The sequence below is a fragment of the Suncus etruscus genome, chromosome 16, assembly GCF_024139225.1.
Source record: "Suncus etruscus isolate mSunEtr1 chromosome 16, mSunEtr1.pri.cur, whole genome shotgun sequence".
NCBI lineage: Eukaryota > Metazoa > Chordata > Mammalia > Eulipotyphla > Soricidae > Suncus > Suncus etruscus.
This window is the reverse complement of record NC_064863.1, coordinates 22,751,364-22,772,224: the sequence shown is the minus strand read 5'-3', so window position 1 is coordinate 22,772,224 and position 20,861 is coordinate 22,751,364. Positions and strand designations below refer to the sequence as shown.

General features: G+C 37.1%; 1 protein-coding gene across 1 annotated transcript in view; it reads right to left on the bottom strand.

Moving 5' to 3' along the window:
- The window catches only part of STIM2 (stromal interaction molecule 2), a 137,442-nt gene that overhangs the window by 7,793 nt on the left and 108,788 nt on the right, over window positions 1-20,861 (bottom strand). Inside the window, 6 exon segments of the mRNA XM_049790237.1 lie at window positions 12,173-12,191; window positions 12,194-12,322; window positions 12,325-12,427; window positions 12,672-12,772; window positions 13,477-13,644; window positions 20,511-20,688. Coding sequence (XP_049646194.1) covers window positions 12,173-12,191; window positions 12,194-12,322; window positions 12,325-12,427; window positions 12,672-12,772; window positions 13,477-13,644; window positions 20,511-20,688 — 698 coding nt within the window.

Here is a 20,861-nt window from a genome sequence, read left to right as displayed (position 1 = left end):
ATATGTAAACCCTCACATCTACCCCTTTCTGATGCCTGCTTATGTTAAGTACCATGAATATTCCATGTCCAATTCATGTGTCACTTCTGGTTATTCTCCCATCTATTTCACCTTCCTTGTAAGACCTACAAAGGACGGCAGTCAGGGATTTTTATCTTTCCTCCCCTGGCATTTTCTTTACTCCATTCCACCACTCTCACACATCTAGATTGTGATGATTTCTCTCTTTCTAGAAATTCACAAATTCTGTTGGGCCAGAGCAGTAGTACAGCAGATAGGGCATTTATCTTGCATATGGCCAACCCAGATTCGATCCTTGGCATCCCATATGGCCCCCAAGCCCTCTGGGAGTGATACCTGAGGGCAGAGTCAGGAAGTAACCCCTGAGCACCATCAGGTATGGCTCAAAAACCTCTCCCAAAAGGAAAGGAATTCACCATGTTCTTCCATTTATAGCTCTGTTCCACTATCTCACTTCCTACGTCCCATAACCATGTACAAGTTAATGCTGTGAACAATGAAAATTAGATGAAAAAAAAAGTAACAGCCATGTACACCTAATATCTCAGTTTGTTTTTCAGCTGACCCTTTAAGAATTATCTATGTTGCTTTTTCTACAACTCCCTCTTAATTCATTCCTCAACTATTCAACTGCAACTATTCCCTAAATCCCTGATCTGTTTCCCCCTTGCTAAATTAAATGACCATCTCAATTCTTGCTACCTGATTACTAGAACTTAGGTCAGTTTTACTTTCTTCTTTCCTTGACTTCTTTGACCACATTGTCACCTCTTCTTTTTCCCTCTCGAACTGCTGGTCTTCACAGTTCAGTTCCAGGTCTTGTTTTAATTTTGTTCCACTGTTCTCTTTAAAATATTTATTATAGTTTAGGTGATAATTATCTAAATAGTGTTAACCTTTCCACTATTTTTTGTTGTTGCTGTTGTTGTTGTTGTTGTTGTTGTTGTTGATGATTATGATGATGATGCTGTTTGGGGGCCATACTCAGCAGGACTCAAGGCTTATCCTGGCTTTGTGCTCAGGGGCCATTCCTGGTGGGTTTGGGAAACCATACTGATAGATGCTAGAGATTTAAACCCTGTGCAGGAAAGTATCCTATACACTATACTATATTTCTCTGGCCCTTCCAATATTTCTCTTGAGCAATTTCATCTATGCCCATAACTTCTCTCACCACATGTGCTCCATAAATGCCCAACTCATTTTCTTAAACTTTAGGGGCGCCTCTTGGACACTGGATACCCCCCACCCCAAGAGAAGCCCATACTGAATTCAATGTTTTCCTCCTTAAACTCACCCTTGTTTTCCGTAAGGAGTAGCACCATCATCTATCAAGTTTTCCAAACTGGAAACAGACATTCCTGCTCCATAGTTCGCATCAATTTAATCATAAAGTATTTCCAATTCTACTTTCTTGGTATCTTTCTAAACTTCCATATCCTTGGTCTCTCTCAAATATAACCACTTCCCTAAATCCTTATAGCCAGTCTTGTTTATTCCACACAGCGCTACTGTCTTCCTGACTAATCTTTTTCCCTCTGATTTATTCCCCATAGTGAAGCCTGCATGAATAACTCACATGATCAACCTCAAATAGGACCAAAATTGGACATTTATTGCTTAAAACTTTTAAATGGCTCCACAAGACTTTTAGGATTAAAATTAAGTCAACCGCCTTACAATGCTTAAAATGATCAAGCTATAGCGTCTCTGTTTTGAAACTGGTACCTCTCTTGTTTATTACAGGAAGATTGGAATATTCTGCATGGAACACTCACTCTCCCAGCTCCTCAGATATAAAATGGTATCTCCTCCTTCATGCCTCTTTGCCCATTTCTCCCTCTCAGCATTTTAGAGGTTTACTAAACTGACAGTGTTTCTAGAGAATTTCCCAAATCCCTCCACGTTTGAGATCAGATTGAGCTGGTTTATGCTCACAAAGTAAAACCAGTCCCTTTTGCCAATCACAAACTTAAGTCAAAGTTTTTGTTTTCCACCAGAAAAATAAATGTGTATGGTGCTCAACACTTTATAACTAGCGGAGTCAGCACCCCCAAAAGCAGAAGTACAGTATGTATTTACTGAAGAAATCAAAGAATTTTTTCAATGGAACTGGCCAAAACAACTTAATGGATTAAAAATAAGAATATGAGATTAAATTAAAGAGAATATTTTCAGGTTTTGTTGGTGGGGGCACAAGGGATCGCTCTTGTTAACACAAGGGACTGACCATATGTCGTCTAAGGGATCAAAGACTTTTGCCATGTGCAAGATAAATGTCCATCTGCTGTACTATCGTTCTGACCCCTATGTTCAGAATTCTTCTTAACTGTGTCCCCTCAAATACTTCACAAAGCTTTTTCCAAGCATAAATTATAAAATATGAAAATAGTTGTAATTCAGAGTGCAAACAAAACTTTCTCTCGCTGGAACAATAAAAGAAACCCTGGAGGGGCTGGAGAAATAGTACAGAGAGTAGGGAGTTCGTTTTTATGCAGCCAACCTGGGTCCAATCTCTATCATTCCCTAGGCTGGCCAGGAGTAATTCCTGGGTGCAAATTCAGGTGTAACCCTGAGCACCCGGGGCAGGGAGGAGGAAGTGGAGAGAAAAAGAAGGAGAAGGAAGAGGAGGAGGAGGAAAACACACCTGGAAAATTTAAATCCAATATCCTTTGCCAAAGAAACTAGCTCCTAAAATATTATACAGGAAACTATATTCTTCAAATTAAATACTGTATCCAAGGTGACACAGGTAAGTTCTAAACTCCAGCATATACTGATTGGTGGTTACTTGAAATATTTACTGAAATTTAGCCACATTCAACATGACTTACGGTATAATAAAAAGACTCCACTGTCTGGAAAATTGAATGCTATGAACAAAGTAGAAAAGATATTAAATGAAATGTTTTAAGAAGGAAACAAGAGTTTCCATGAGGAAAATGTAAAATAACTCAATAATGAATGCAACATAAAGATGAGAATCAACACAGTTAGAAACAGGTTACAATTATACAGTCCTTAAGCAATACATATTTTCTTTCTATATATGTTGTCTTCTTTGCCTATAAAATATATAAATCCCTCACAAAGAAATACATAGTTGGATCTAAGAACCCTCTTTGTTGCTTGAAGGGGCCCATCTATTGGACTGTGTAGTGTTATAGCAACACAGAATTCATGTAGGACTAAAACTTGGTATACTTTAATCTTGTTAGAAGCTTTCTTCTATATATATTTTATGGTATCTCTAGGCTATTATTAATTCCCAAAGAAAAGAAACAGCCACCCTTGCCTATAATTTATAAGTAGTTAAATGAAACATTAAAGTTGACTATACAGAAATTTATTTCTGAGGTAATTATTTATTGCAATTGTATATAAATATAACCATATATTGACAAATTATATTTGTAAATGTGTTTTTCAGGGCAGAGAAATACAATTTTTTCACTAAAATATAAATTCTTCTCACCAAAAACCCAAAATAGTGATATATGGCATTGGGCTTTAATTATATTTTTCTCAACCCTAACAACATAACTTTAATACCCTCAACCACTTCAATATACCAAGTACAATCTAACAGCAGTTTCTAAAGCATAAAATGATTGTTTTCATGTTATTATTTTTACTTTATTGTCTTAGTTTTATTATTATCTTAGTAGTATTATTTATATCTACACAAAAGAATTAAGAATTCTAAGTTGCCACAATAGAGAAATTAAACTCAGGAGTAAAGCAGGTCTGAGAATGATGCTGCTACTGCTGAGGGGATTCTCAGACTATATAATTCAAGGGTCTGACTTTAACCTGGAGATAGAAATGAAGTCCTCAGGTCATATGAATGTATTTTCTAGGAGGAAAAAGTAACAAGGAAAATGCAATGATGAACAGATGAACACAGCCTCTACAAACAATGATGAATAAAACAATAAAAATAACGACTTGTGGAACATTCAAAATATTGGGCAACATTAACATAAGAGAAGTGGAAAGGGATCATTAAAATTAAATGATCAGGAGACACACTGGGAAAATGACTAAGAAGCTGAGAAGGCATATGTAAATTGGAGTTCACAAAGTAGGGCTGGAGAAATAGTACAGCAGGTAGGGTTGTTGCTTTCCTGGCACGCTAGGGTTTTTTCCCAGTCCCTGAGTAATGCAAGGAGTTAGAGTGCAGAGGCAGGAGTTACTCCTAAGTATCATCAGGTGTGGCCCCAAAACAACAACAATAATAACAACAACAAGATAAAAACCACAAAGTAAGTCCAAACAGGTCAGTAAGCTGTCAATGTGATGAGGTTAAAATTGTCTGAGTTGGAAAGAGATTTTCTCAAATAGGACACAAAATAAAACCAGCTATTTCTACATATTATATAGATATATATGATGACAGAAAGTTTTTGAAGAAAGTAAAAAGAGATAAGCTAGGAGAAGTGTGCACTCAGAGGGAACTGTAATGCTCAAGCCCTTAGATTAGAATGTTTGTGGTTTGGAATCCTTTTTAGTACCTGGTCTTCTCCCTCATTATGAAATAATCATTTTTAAGATTCTGCTATATCTCTACATCCTACTACAAAAAGAGCTGAGACACATACAAAAAGATCTTAGGTTAAACAATATAAGGGTTAGGCCTAAGAACCTGAAAGGAAAAAAAGAGATTCAATATTTTTGGCTATATAAAAAAACTCATGAAAATTCAGTGTTTCTGTCATGAGATCAGCATGTAAATATCAGTATTTCTGGGACCAAAGAGTCAGTATAGAGATAAGCCACTAATCTCACATGCTGTCAACCCCAATTCAGTCTCCAGCACCTGAACCCCACCTGAACCCCACCTGGTCCAGGAGTGAGGATTACCCTGAGCAGAGCCAGAAGTAAGCCCTTTACACTACAAGGTATGACCCAAATAAAAGAGAAAAAAAATAAATCAACATTATTTAATACATCTGCAAAAATTAAAGTATTTTTTAAAAAGGAAAAAGTATAACATCTAAAAACTGTTGTAAGGCTCCTAGAGATTAATCTTTTGGAAAAGGATATATATATATGCATATATTTGAAATGATGTATATTTCTTTTGGAAAAGAAAAATATTAACATTAATAAGATTTCACATTTTACTTAAACATAAATAGAAGGGCAAGAAATAGTACACAAATTAAGATACAGGTCATGCCTCTGCTGAGCCTGGTTTGATTCCAGCACTGCATGGTCCCTGAGCATCATTAGGTATAGCCCACCCATGTATAGTGCTGGGTGGCCTGGATAATCCCAAGATTGCAGGCCTGAGTAATACTTCTGCCCTTGTGTTGAATCCATGACCTGATTGGCCAGGAATCACTTAGGCCTCCTGAGTAACTCCTAGGAGCAACCCCACAATAACAAGAAGACATAAAAACTGATCTCAAGAAAGAGAAATGATCGCTCCCGGGTTTCGGCACCAAAAAAAAGAAAGAAGGAAGGAAGGAAGGAAAGGAAGGAAGGAAGGAGGAAGGAAGGAAGGAAGGAAGGAAGGAAGGAAGGAAGGAAGGAAGGAAGGAAGGAAAAGGAGGAAGGAGGGAGGGAGGGAGGGAGGGAGGGAGGGAGGGAGGGAGGGAGGGAGGGAGGGAGGGGAGGGAGGGAGGGAGGGGAGGGGAGGGGAGGGAGGGGAGGGGAGGGGAGGGAGGGAGGGAGGGGGGGAGGGAGGGAGGGGAGGGAGGGAGGGAGGGAGGGAGGGAAGGAGGGAGGGAGGGAAGGAGGGAGGGGAGGGGAGGGAGGGAGGGAGGGAGGGGAGGGAGGGAGGGAGGGGAGGGGAGGGGAGGGAGGGGAGGGGAGGGAGGGAGGAGGGAGGGGGGGGAGGGAGGGAGGGAGGGAGGGGAGGGAGGGAGGGAGGGAGGGAAGGAGGGAGGGAGGGAGGAGGGGAGGGGAGGGGAGGGAGGGGAGGGGAGGGGAGGGGAGGGAGGGGAGGGGAGGGAGGGAGGGAGGGAGGGGGGAGGGAGGAGGGAGGGAGGGAGGGAGGGAGGGAGGGAGGGAGGGAGGGAGGGAGGGAGGGAGGGAGGGAGAGGAAGGAAGGAGGAGGAAGGAAGGAAGGAAGGAAGGAAGGAAGGAAGGAAGGAAGGAAGGAAGGAAGGAAGGAAGGAAGGAAGGAAGGAAGGAAGAAAGAAAGAAAGAAAGAAGAAAGAAAGAAGAAAGAAAAGAAAGAAAGAAAGAAAGAAGAAAGAAAGAAGAAAGAATGGAAAGAAAGAAAGAAAGAAAGAAAGAAAGAAAGAAAGAAAGAAAGAAAGAAAGAAAGAAAGAAAGAAAGAAAGAAAGAAAGAAAAAGAGAAATGATGAATAACAATCAAATGAGTCAATAAAGTCAAAGAAATTTTAGTAAAAGTGCAATGGGACATTTAAAGGAATTTTAAATGCAGGTCAAAAATTTCCAAAGAACTGACTAACAGTGCTTCTTCTGAATCTGGAATATAAAGAAATGTTTAGACTTATGACACATCAATACTAACTATCAAGCTAAATATAACAACTAAAGCAGAATGGCATCAGTGGTACAAAATAGTCTAAAGGCCTCTGCATATTTATGGAGAGAGGTGATATTACAAGTCAGCAGGGACAGAACCAGAATGAGGCTGGGACAACTGTTTCCCCAAACATAAAGAGATATATTTAGATCTGTGCTTCTTAATATGAGCATAAAACAATTTCCAGGTGAATTAACAGATCAGGGGATTCAAGAAAAAAATTTAAGACTAGTTGGAAAGCAATCAATCCAAAATGACGTTAAAAAAGAAACAAACACAAATCATTACTCAAGGTTCTACAGGAACCTGACTAGCTTGGAGGGTCATATGGGATGACAGAGATTGGACCTGGTTCAGCTGTGTGCAGGCAAGTACCCTGTTCGACAGCATTTTTCTAGCAATGGAACGAACAAATCAAGTCAGATACAACTGCAAAACAATTTTTGAACACCTTATCATTTTAATAGCAAGGCAGAATGTCAATGTTATAATGTAGAGATTGATGTTGAAATTTCATGATCATCAGTTAATAACGTCAACTAAGGACTTGTATAACGTTTTGTACTGATACTTTAAGATATGGAACGTCTTGTTTTTCTATTTAAACTGAATAACCAGATTTCATGTCCCATCTCAAGTGTGAACATCATTCACGAAAAGAAATAAGTCATATTATCCATTAAACACACATAAACAAATAAGATTTATAAATTTGCTGCTAAAAATTTTAAACACATACGATAATAAAAAAAATAATAATCCATCAAGTCTAAGGAAAAGTCTAAGAGACAATATCTCCAAAAGTCAAATAACCGGGAAACACAGAAACTCTCCCAGATCTGTAAGGTTTTATTTTGTTTGCCTGTTTAGGTTTGGGGATCATACTCCACCATGCTCAACTTTACTTCTGGCTCTGTGCTCACTCCTGGCGGCACTCAGGGGACTATATGGAATGGCAGGAATTAAACTCAGATTGGCTGCATGCAGGGCAAGTGCCCTTCCTGCTGAACTATCGCTCTGCTGTAAAGAATCTTGAAAGGCTCCCACAGAAGGAATGAGGAACAAAGAGAGGAAGAAATCCAAATGGCAAATGCCAATGGATGCTTGGTACTTGAGTTCAGTGGTTATAGAGGAAATAATTAGTATTAGTAACAGGGAGCACCATATCATATCCACCCAAGATACAAGACAAATAAATCAGATTATTCTAAATTTTGGAGAGAGTACAGGCAGAAATTCTTGTGTAAACTGATGGAACCATTTTGAGAGTGAGGAGTGGCTTCTAGAAAACTCAGAAATGCAATATTCAGCCAACGTCATTAACAAAGTTATGCATAAAGAAACCTAATTAAGAGATCCAATGTGAGGGGCCTGAGAGGATAGCATGGAGGGGAAAGGTGTTTGCCTTGCTGCAGAAGGTCGGTGGTTCGAATCCCAGCATTCCATATGGTCCCCTGAGCCTGCCAGGAGTGATTTCTGACCATAGAGCCAGGAATAACCCCCTGAGCACTGCTGGTGTGAATCAAAAACCAAAAATAAAAAAACAAGAGAGACCCAATGTGGTATTGTTTGCAAGGACAACGCAGAAAGAACCCATCTCAGTAGAAAACCAGATACACTTGGTTTATTATTATAATAAATATGTAAATGGTCAAAAAGTACATTTTTCTATTTTTTGAGTAAAAAAGAAAAGGGAATATGAGGAAGAGGAAGAGAAAGAAAAGGATGTTCAAGAGAGGAGATAGGCTGTACCAAAGGAGAGAGCCAAGAGCATTCGAAGTTTAAAAAAAGGAATTACATATGCCAAGTAAAGAGAAGAGCAACCCAGAGTGGGGTTATACTTGAAATGTAATTTCTATACTAACATAGAAATTATCTAAAACATACTTCTACAAAAAGAGTTATAAAATATGACCTATAGGTGGAAAACATTTAGGTAAAATTTTAAACACAGTAATTTCTTGTGGATAGGTCCTAATAAAACTGCCACAGGTTTCTCAGAATAATATATATGCCTTTAAAACAGTGGGCAGGAGAGCAATGGCTTAAGATAAAAAGAATTTAAGGACAGGGGCCAGAGATATAGCATAGCAGTAGGCTGCCTTGTATGCAGCCAACCCGAGAGGGACCCAGTTCAATTCTCGCCATCCCATATGGTTCCCCCAGCCTGCCAGGGGCAATTTCTGAGTGCAAAGCCAGGAGAAACCCCTGAGCACTGCCAGATGAGGCCCAAAAACCAATCAATTTATAAAGTTTAAAAAAAAAAAAGAATTTAAGGACAAATATTAAAATCTGCTTCTCTATGTGACAGATTAGCAAATTATCTTCAGTAATCTTCAGTATTCTGAAACGTTAACTATAATTAGATATATTTTATATATAATGTTAAATATATTTAATGTTACAGCATACAAATAGATATAATTAAGATTTAATATATCACATTTATATCATATACAAAAATATATACCATATATAAGATATTTTTAAATAAATAGAGAATAAATTCCTGATATGAAAAGAGTGGCATTATAAAAATAATAGAAAAACAGCTGTCATGTTTTACACACACAGAACTAGATTTAATAAAATTCCTCCTCATTTTTGAAATACATAACCTAAGCATAATATCATTTGAGGGTAGTTTTGCGATCCTTAACTATGCTTTTAAAGTTTCCTCGGCATTTACCACAGATCAACAGCAAAATTTCAAAGACACTCAGGGGAGTATATGATTAAAAGCCTTCATTTCTCGACACCAGTTCCATAGCCAAGAATTTCTGGTTTTATCCAGCCCCAAATTTATGCTTCTAAACTAAACAGAGTGGAGTAGCAAAGTTGTGCCACTGGGTGGAGCAGCTCTCTCAAATTGTATCTGGACTGAAATAGCAAATTTCAGAGTTTAATCAACTTGATCCCTGTGTTTCTAAAATCACCACACCATACAACTCTATGTACTTTTCCATACATTGAAAAGTTCACATTTTTCTGTGAATTACAACCACTATTAAATAAGGCGATTTACACTTAGTACTGTTCTTCTTATACTGCTAGTAAGGATACATCTCATCTTCTAAAAGAATAGGTGTTCTTTTTATTTGACATATATATTTTTAAAGGGTGTGCGAGCCAAGGAGATAATACAGCAGGAAGGGCATCTGCCTTGACCCCTGGCACCAGACAGGAATAATCCCTGAATATCTGAACAAAGAAATCAAGAGTAAGGCCAGAGCACCGCCAGACATGCGTCCCCAAACAAATTTTTATAAGCCAAACAGATTATAAAACAATTATTATAAAGTGACTAATTTAAGAAAAACAATTTGAGGCCTACTTTGTAAACTAAGTAATATTCAATGCTAAAGAGGAGCTGCAATTTTTAGAAGCTATTGTTTTCGAACAAAAAACATATACTAACAAATCAGTAATTTTATTTGGTGTGGTTTGAAGGACACAGAATTCAAAATGAACAAAAAGCTGACGAATTCAAGTTGTAGAGGTGGACAAAAGAAATTTATGAAAAAGTATAAACTAACAATTATATTGAGGGTGTGGAGCAAGTGAATTCAAATGCCCAATATCTCTTATCAGCTGCATTTACTCCTCCCTCCTCACAAAGAGCTTGGTTGCCTGTTCTGTTGGCATTTCTGGCTGCACACTAAATTAAGATGGTAAAAAACACAGAACTGAACACAAGCACATAGTTACTATTTATTTGTACTAGTAGGGCTTTATTTATAAAGCGGTTTCTTAAAATTAGAACAGCTTAAAGTCTTTAGAAATCTTTAAGAATTGGACAGAAAAATTACAAAATGGAAAGTATTCATCTATCAGATCATTCCTTCAAAACAAAGTTCCTTTTTACGTTTTCAACTAATCAATAATTAAATTCCACTGTAGATTCTTTGTATATCTTGTTTCTATTCTAGACTTTCAGAAAAAGGTCAGTTAGATTATGAAAATGAAACAGGCACACATAAAGGTAATATAATAAAATGTTTTAACTATGTAATTTTTAGTGATGAGAACTTTAAAATTCAAAACTGCATACTTGCAAGTCAAATAATAAATTCTAACTTTTAAAGAAAATCTGAAAGATTTTCATTTTTACTTTCCTATTGAAAAACATACTTTTATAATGAAATTATTTTCTATGAATAGAGCATAACAGCAAACATTTAAAAAAATATAATGGGGGGGCATTGGTGATGAGAATGTTTCATTGGTGAAAGAGGGTGGTTCATTTTTTATAACTGAAACCCCAACTACAAACATGTTTATAATCTTGATGCTTAAATGAAGATATTAATTTTAAAAAATAATAAAAATAAAAAGATGGTACGAGGAAAATAGGAAGCCTGTCTAGAGTACATGGTGGGGGTTCGGGTGGGGAGGAGGGAGAATTTGGGACATTGGTGATGGGAATGTTGCACTGGTGATGGGTGGTGTTCTTTTACATGACTGAAACCCAAAACACAATCATGTATGTAATAAATTTGTTTAAATAAAAAAAATTAAAAAAAAAGAATAAAAAACCCTTAAAAAGAAAACAAAAAAGATTATAAATCTTAAAAACTATCTTTGGAAATAGCTTTAATATGAATGGGGTGTTTTGTTTTTGTTTGTAGTTATTTTTGGGGATTTTTTCCCCAAAGGACTCAATGTGTTCTAACAACAACAAAAGATTTCTAAAACATAAATAGTTTTAATTTTATTTAAAGGTGAAATCAATTACTATGTAACAGATCCTACACTAAATTAGTTCTTTGTCAATAAGATAACAAAACAAGGGATATGGACTTGTTAATTCAAATTCGAATTTTATGACCACATATGGCCCATAGTGCCCATTCAGGGGTCACTCCTGAACACAAAGCTAGGAAGAGACCCCTCCACCCTCCACCCCAATCATCACTGTGGTATGGTCCCCCAAATAAAACAAAACAAAACAAAATAGAAAAGCTAAAGATCAGGCTAACAAACAAAACACTAAAAAAACAGCTTTCTTAGAATGGCAATTCAATATAAAAAAATCAAATTGGCTGAAAGTCACACCGTTGATTAGTTACTTGTAAAATAAGGTTAATTGTACAGATTTTAAAGATCTTCTCCTAATTTTTACCAGAATGATCTCATCTGTGGAATATTAAACATAGTATGGGAAAAACAAATGGTCAAAGACAAAAGAAGCTGAGAGCTGGTTTTCTTTTGGTCTATTTACCAAGAACATGGAGTAGGGGGTTGGGAGGGAACCTTGAGACAATGAGGGTGTACTAGAACATTGTAAGCAAAGAAACCCTCCCACTAACAGTATTGTAGACACAGTACTGTAGCAATAACAGTAATAGTATTGTAAAACATTGTGCCTCGAAGAAAACAGTTACCTCTGAAACCTTCCATAAAAGCTCAATACTTGACTATAATGATTCATCTATTACATGTGTATGATATGTTTATATGCTATACACATACAGAAACAAATACATCTCAATAGTATCTATTGTAAAACGCAAATTATTAGAAGAAAACGACCAATAGTGAGTAAATTTTTATCAGAGGTTTTTCAATGCTATTTCTTAAATATGAATATATATATATATTAGAAAGTTTCCCTAAAATACTGCGTAATGTTCAACTCACCCACTTACCAGGAATTTGTGATACTATGTGGTCGGTGTATCCTCATCTAAGTCATCGACTCCTCCAGCAATTGGATAGGGTGGAATGGAGACTCTGGGCATCACCAACCAGCTAGTGATCTGAATAAAGGGGAAAGAAGTCAAGCTGGGGAGTCTCTGAAGTTATGGGCTATCTGAAAGGCCACAGATCTTCACCAATTTGCCTGCCAGGCGACAACAAGTCGTTCTCGTAAACAAGTTGTCAACTCAGCAGAGAGCCCTTTCCTGAAAAAGTCGATATAAGAATTACTTGTTGCACCAAAGTAGCTTTAAACATGGTACTGAAGGAAAAAAAAAAGGGCAACTTACGATGAACAGATTTTATTTCAAGAAGCAACTACCCATCTTAGAATGACTATAAATTATATAATTATATAGGATTCAATGAACAACTTAAATATAAATTTTCTAGAAACTACTCATTCAACACAATAAAAATAAAAATAAACATACAAAATGATATCCTTACTTGGCTTCCAGAATCTTGTGGTCTACCTCATCCAGGGAAGAGCTATGTGCAACATGCAGGGTCCCAAAGACTGTGCTTCTCTTCTTTTTAATTTTCTCTGCCTGAAAACCCAATAAGAGATAAATAAGGCTAAGTTGGGGGAGAGGTGGTAATGCACACAATGAAGCGTGTTTTGTTGTGACTATATTAAAAATAGAAAAAGAAAAACCATAGTGAAAAAGTGTTAGCCAAGATGTAGCTAGTCTTATTTTCCAAAAAAGAAAGAAGATATGGGATAAAGCATGCTTCCTTAAGTCTATCAAGATAATTCAGAACTTTGCTCTGAAGAATTTCCCTCTCGTTTCTAAGTTTAGAAAGATCTGAATCTCCTATCAAAACTAACAGAGTACATTAAGTATACTCTACTGCCATGGAGATGTTAGTGAATAAACTAAGCTTTTGAAATTGTTTTTACTAGATATCAGATTAAGACTTATTTCACACGATTTAATTAATCAGACATTAATTTCTAGTAACTACTAACCTGAATCAGATATGAAGCAGCAACCTAGAGGAGAAAAGCTCTGTATAAAACATTTATGGCAATAACAGGGGTGGTTTTTAAGTGACACAAAGGTCATTTTGAAAAGTAAATATATCTCTTAACTCAGTGGTTTAAATTTCAAGTCTATGATTACATCAGCTTATACTGTAAGTTCCGCATCATAAAAAAAAAAATTCTCCTTTAAATCAAAGTTTTATTTAGATCTTTGGGTCCCAGGCTAACCCTCAGAAACTGAGCAAATTTTGAAACATAGTAGAGTACCTCATCTTTGGCTATCGCTAACTGCATTTCAGCATTTTGTCTTTTAATGTTGTAGTACTGTACTTCTACTTCATGCGTTAACTGCAGCCATTTCTGAAGGGCATCTGGAACGGACCAGCTACTTCTGAGTTCGAATTCCTTTTCAGCCTTTTTTAGAGCCATGCGAACCTGGGAAAGAGAAGAGACATGGGAGGGAGGAACAGAGGCATACAGAAAAGAGGAGTAAGAGGGAGGGGAATGGAAAGGAAGGAAGTGAGAGAGGGAGAGAAAGAAAAAGAAATTTAACTGATATTTAAGGGTTGAGTAGAGCGCATGCCTCACATGCCAAAGCTCTAGGTTACACACACACACCATGGTCTGAAGAAATGTTAATTCATATATTTTTAAACAAATAAGTATCTTTATACCAGAAATAGAAAATATGCAATTAAGTATGCTATCTGCAAATATTTTTAAATCGTTATTTGAGTCGATATACTTCTAACATTAAAGCTAGAGGCCAAAAGCTTGATACTCTGCCTTCTATGCACTACACCTGGACCTGTCCTGCCTGGAACAGCACAGTCAGGTGTGACCCTACTGGCTCACAGTTACTGTCAAGAGTGGCCCTTTCTGGTGCTTTCTAGCACTTCAGGAACTATTAGCACTGTTAGGGCCCGGAGAGATAGCACAGCGGCGTTTGCCTTGCAAGCAGCCAATCCAGGACCAAAGGTGGTTGGTTCAAATCCCGGTGTCCCATATGGTCCCCCGTGCCTGCCAGGAGCTATTTCTGAGCAGACAGCCAGGAGTAACCCCTGAGCACTGCTGGGTGTGGCCCAAAAACAAAACAAACAAACAAACAAAAAAAAAAGTTCAAGGAACTATTAGCACTGCCAACTATATGGCTTTGCCACTGATTCATCTGGCTCAGAATCTCTGGGAACAGTGCCCAGGTCCCCTAGTCCTGCTTGTGAGTACCCCCTGTCTTCTCCCCCAGCAAAAAAAAAAAAAAAAAAAAAAAAAAACTAGTAACAACAAAACCAGTAAAGCTGACATCTTAAGGATAACTTGAATCCAGTAAGCTAAGTTATAAAGCTAGTTGGTAAAGAAGAAAGGGAGCAAATACATTTAAGATGGTTAATTATCTAGTTTATAAACCAGATAGACTTATTTTCTTCTCTCAATAAGTTTTTAATATATTTTTATTATTTATATGCCCTAAAGCTGATACCACTTCTCTCATATTGCATTTTTTTTCTTGTGGAGTAAGACATGTAGAATTGTTCTATTGCCTCTTTTAGTTGTTCCTAGAACATTCTATTGTAGCTTCTTATCTCCTTTTGAAGTTTTTCATATATTTAAAGATATTAGAAAAAGAATTTCTATTACAGCAGCGGCATACTAAATCTTTTCTTACAAGTTCTATTTAATTTACCACTTCTAATATGCCAGAAAGTAAAAGTAAATCAGCATTTGAAAGATCACCTATAAGTTTCAAGTAGACAGATTCTGATTAATGTACATGAGCAAACTAGCCCTGCGTGTCAAGGATATGCAACTATTTCTCTGAGCTGTCCTTCAAGGAAATAACACTAAAATAAAACAAAAATGCTCAGTATAACTGGTGGGACCTGGTGCCAAGGAAGAACATGTTTAAGCAAAGTCTCAACAACAACCATAAAAAGTGGCCCAGAAGAAAGAGACAGTTTGTTCTAGGGAATGATCTCCTTAAAAAGTAGCAAGAATTCAAGGTAAAAGATGTGGAAAGGGGCCAGGAGATAGTACAGCAGGCAGGGTACATGCTGAGCATATCAGGCATGCACCTAACCCTGGTTTGATACAGGGCACCACATGATCCGAGACAGGAAGAGTCAGGCCTAGAGGCCCTCCAGTACTAAAAGGTGTGGCCCAAGAAATTGCTGGCACACATCACAGACCAAGCAGGGCCTTTGTATTGAAGTAGGAATGCAAATCACAGATGGGGCTCCAGGCGTCCTGAACACCACTTGGAAGGCCCCAAATCAATCAAACACTAAGTACTAAAGGTGCATGACAGAATATATGAACCCCATCCCATACACATTCTCAAGACCTTCAAAGTGGCTAGTGAACTATGGAGAACCTTGCTTCAGGGACAGGCTATGCTGGCTGCACATTCATTTTCCTCAGAGTGAAGTAAGGCAACAAAAACTCTATTCCAAATGGACATGTTGAAGAATGTTTGATCTGGACAAACACAGCTCATTGAAATGGTAACATCTGCCAGAATAAACTAAGAAAAGGACGGCACACAAACTTCTGATAAAGAAAGAGAACAGCTGTCTTGAGTAGTGAGACAAATTACATAGAAAAAATATTTTTCAAAACTCCTGATTAAAAAATATAATAATAACAATGGAACATTAAGTAGGTGATCCAAAATACAGACAGCTCAAATGAAGGGTAACTGGAACATACTCGCTGGAAAACCCTGAGCAACACAGTCTGATCTGCATCCTTGTGACGTGCTGGGGACAGTAAGGGCCATGCTGAATGAGACAGTTGGCTAAGCTGTGTGGCGTCCCTGCTAATCTCTCGGGAAGAGAGAATTTGAGCTCCAGCCCTGTGACATGGAGTTCTCCAAACTACAAAGTATGTTCAACTCTTTTCTCACAAGGTTTTAAAGCTAAAAAAACGTTAAACAATTTCACTATGAGGGAATATATAATGTGATTCCAAACAAATGTCACTTTTTTCTATCATATTTTTCTCAAAATAGCTCAGTAAACACATTCAACAAAGAAATGAAATATTTATAAGCATAAATAGAGATTGAATAATCTTTTGACGGTCAAGATTAAATAATCTTTTGATGGTCAATACTTCAAAATTTTCAGGATTCTGATCTTCCAATAAGGGCAATTATTCTGTTTCCTGTGCTACTATTTATAGGCTTATCATTTGACCTAAATTTCAACCCTTCACATAAATAGCATTGTTATTTAAAAGAGAACAGAAGCAGTGAAAATTATGTAATAGAACTTAACATGAGTCACTAAAATTTTAATTGTTAAAAATAATGTATTTTTTCATGTTAATAATGAAATAAAATTATTTCAGGAGTAAATAGCACAAATCTCTCAAAACCTGGCTTCAAGATTCAGCTTTAGAATTCAGTAATTCTGTGATCTTCAAGTTCTTTATCATGCAAGGTTTACTGCTTCATGTAGCTTATAGACATTATCATTTGACTACAGGGCTTTTGAGACCTTAATTACAAAGTATCTAAACTATACCAAATATAAGGAGAATAATTTATTCACCCCAGAATTATTATTTTAGGGAAAATAACTATACAAAATGTGTTAATATTTAATTCCAATTTTAAGGTGTTTTCCATTTAGAATTACTTCTGTACAAACAAAAGTTCTAATAGCAATGGGTGAAACACTTTGCAGTAAGCATGTGTTTGGAATAAAATCTTGTCTCTGTCATGTAATATCTGTGTGACCTGAAGTTAACTTCTTTATATATCTCAACTGTTAATAAGTATAAAAATTCACTGTGATGACTAAAATATATGAGAAAATCATCTGCCATATGCATAGCATAAACTTCTGGCATACAACAAGGCTTACAACACTGTTTTTAATCATCTTCTTGAATCTATTTCTTCCTGACTCAGGTTCCCATTAGGATCATTGTGTGTCTGTGCTAAGACATACAGTAATGAGGGTTGGGGAGGGGGGCACATGATCAGAGGGATATAGATATAGATATAGATATAGATATAGATATAGATATAGATATAGATATAGATATAGATATAGATATAGATATAGATATAGATCTATGTATGCTCAAACCCTCAAAATAGAATGTTATGGTTTGAATCATTTTTTAATATCATGTCTTCTTCCTCACTATGAAGCAATCATTTATAAGATTCTGTTACAGGTTTATGCTCCATTCCAGTGAAACAGTTGACAATCTTTTCAACTCTAGGAGCAAACCAAGAATTAAAAGTACAGTGGATAAAATGTTTGCCGATTCGGCCAGTTCAGGTTCAATTCCCAGCATCCCATATAATTTTCTGTAGCCCACCAGTAGTAGTAATTCCTGAGTACAAAGCCAGAAACAAACCTTGGGCACTGGCAGGTGTGCTCCTCAAACAAAAACATCAAAAAAAGTCTTGGTAGGGCACTTCTACATTTATTCAGGGATTTCTCCCAGGAGTAAAGAATATAATGCCTAATTCTTAAACACAGTATAATTCTGGTTAGGCCTCTCTTTTTGTCAGTGTTCTTGATTCATTTTTAAAAATCATTTATTTTTAATTTTTTTTTTGTGTGTGGTTTTTGGGTCACACCCGGCAGTGCTCAGGGGTTACTCCTGGCTCCATGCTCAGAAATTGCTCCTGGCAGGCACAGGGGACCATATGGGATGCTGGGATTCGAACCGATGACCTCTTGCATGAAAGGCAAACGCTTTACCTCCATGCTATCTCTCCAGCCCCTTATTTTTAATTTTTAATGTAGTTAAGGCAACATGGCTGCAACAGTGTTCATGTTTATGCTGTTGGTATAAAAGTTATTGTATCGTGATGCCTAAACATCAAAAGAGAGAGGGAGGAGGGAGAGAGAGAGGACAGGGAGAGAGAAGAGAAGTATCTACCATAGAGCAGGCTGGGGTTAGATGACAGGAAGAAAACAGGGGAGACTGGTGGCAGAAAATGAACACTGTTGAAGGGATGGGTGTTGGAACATTGCATGACTGAAACTCGGCTATCAACAACTTATTAATTCTGTATTTCTCTAATTCTGTTTTTTATGGTGATTTAATTAAAAAATATTTTTAAGTTACTGTGCTTCCACCATCACTAAACCTTCTTTGATTCTTTACTGCTTATTGTTTAGGAATATGGGTTGTCAGTAAATGACTCCTGACAGCAAAATGTGCATAAAATACGAGAACATCTTTTCAAGGAAAAATATTATATTTATATATATGATGCCTAATAATGCATATATATGTATATAAACATATATATATATATAAACATAGATTTCTGTGGCATAAAGGAAAGGACAGCTAACTAATGAGATGGCTGCATTCCAATCAATTCTTCCAAAACTGACAACCCTGGAGGAAACAGCATTGCACACAATATTTTTTTCTTGAGTTAAAATTAATACATTAATAACATTAATAACATTGTATCATGCATGGCATTCTTATATTCAAAATAGCATCCCAGTTAAAAAGCAACATATACAAAATAGAAAACAGTATATCTAAGCTCCAGGCCTTGCTTTAAGAGTGAACTGCTCTCTAATGAGCCAGCCCTTCAGCCCCATTCTAATCCTGACTATTTATCAGTAAACAAAAGACAAAAGTCAGACACTGGAGTCCAAGTCTGTGGCTGAATTCAGTGATGTGCTTTGAAGAGGAAGGAAAGAACCACTGGCCAAGAAATGTCGGCAGCATCTAGAAGTTGGAAAAGGAAAAGAAAACAGATCCTCTACTAGAGACTCAAGAAGGAATGCAACTGCAAGGACCTATTTTAGACACGGACTTCAAAAACTGTAAGCTAATATGTGTGTTGTCTTAAGCCACTAAATTGGTGGTAATTTATTATAGGAAATGAATACACCTAATGATAATTAAATTCTCCCAGTGGCCACACCCTTTTCTGAAGGTAGTCCTTCGGCAATGCCCGGATGACTATATATTCAATACTGGTTAAATAGTCTTAGGTGTGGGACTGCCTGAAACATCCTCTGACAACTTCAAGATTCTTAACAGATGATGTTCCTAGAACCACTAGGCGGATTCAAATGAATATTAAGTAAAGAGATCCTTTATCTTTGCAGAGAGCTTGATTTTAGAGCAAGGGGTCCTCGAATGATGACCATTGGGCCACATGCAACCTGCTAAGGGCATTTATCTGGCCTGCCGCATGTTTTTTGCCGCTGCAATGAGCTAGTCCAGGGCCAAAGCGTGCATGTGTGGGCTGTGGGCTGTACTCACCAACTCCTCTTTTTCTCGTGTCTCTGGACATCTCCAAAACTACAGCTCGCCAAAAGCAGGCCCACTGTTCCCACTGAAAAACTGGTACATTTGTTGATTTAATTGTACCTGTCCTTCATTTTATTTGCTTTTGTTTTTTTTTTTGTTGTTGTTGTTGTTGTTGCTGCTGTTGTTTTGGTTTATAGGCCACACCTGGTGATGTTCAGGGGTTATTCCTAGGGCTCTATGCTCAGAATTACTCTTGATGGGTTGAGAGAACTAAATGAGATGCCAGAGACTGAGCCCAGGCTGTTCAAGTGCAAGGCGAACATCCTAGCCACTTTACTATTGCTCCAACCCTTGTTCGTCATTTTAAATATTGTATTTGTTCCCATTTTGTTTTGTTTTACTTCAAAATAAGATATGTGCAATGTGCACAGGGAATTGTTCATAGTTGGTATTTTTTTAAAACTATAGTCCAGGCCTCCAACAGTCAGAGGGACAGTGAGCTGGACTCCTGTTTTAAAAGTTTGAGGACCCCTGCATTAGAGAGACTCAGAATTTATCCAGGTTACAAAAAATTCTCAGTAGCAGTCATCAACTGAAAAATGTTTCAGACATTAAAATTTTAAAGCACCTTAAATTGATTCAGGCGTATTAACATAATAAGGAATAAAGTGTCACGAATGGATGAACACAATACTCACATTACCTTTAGTTACTTTAATTGGCCATATAGATTTAGGTCAATGCTAAAGATACAAAGATGTGAGAAAATAAATAGATTAACAAATAGACTGAGATGTACTATTGTGGCCACACATGCTGGGGCTCAGAAACTGTTCCTGAGGAACAGTTCAGGGAATGTGGTGCCAAGGATGCAGGGTCCCTGCATGCAGAGTATAAATTCCAGATCCCTTTGTGCCATCACCCCATAACCCCCTGAATATGTAATTCTTGAATGAGATGCAACAGAATGGGACATAGGAAATTATACAGAAACAGGACCTGGCTCCTAAGTGATAAAACAGAAGATACTACCATGCATTTTAAGAAAATTCAAATACCTGTTCCAGTTCCTGCTCTGCATACTGACGTCTACTCAGTTCACATTCGGCTCCTTCCCTTAGCTCTCTCAGTCGACAAGCTTCCTCCTTGGCATAATTAATTTCATCCATCATTTTTCGCTCGAGATTTTGCTTCTCCACAGCAACATTTCTATTTTCTTCCTGTGCCTTTTCAAGCCTGGTAAAATAATAAAGATGAAAATTCCTTACAGGTTTCCACATTTTCATTTCTCATTCAAGAAAAAACTGTGTCGAGCAATAGGATATTGAGTTTCAATAAGAATCTGGTGTTCTCTATTATTTCTATGATATCCTCATATTTCTATTCTTAGTCTTAAATTTGGACAAAAA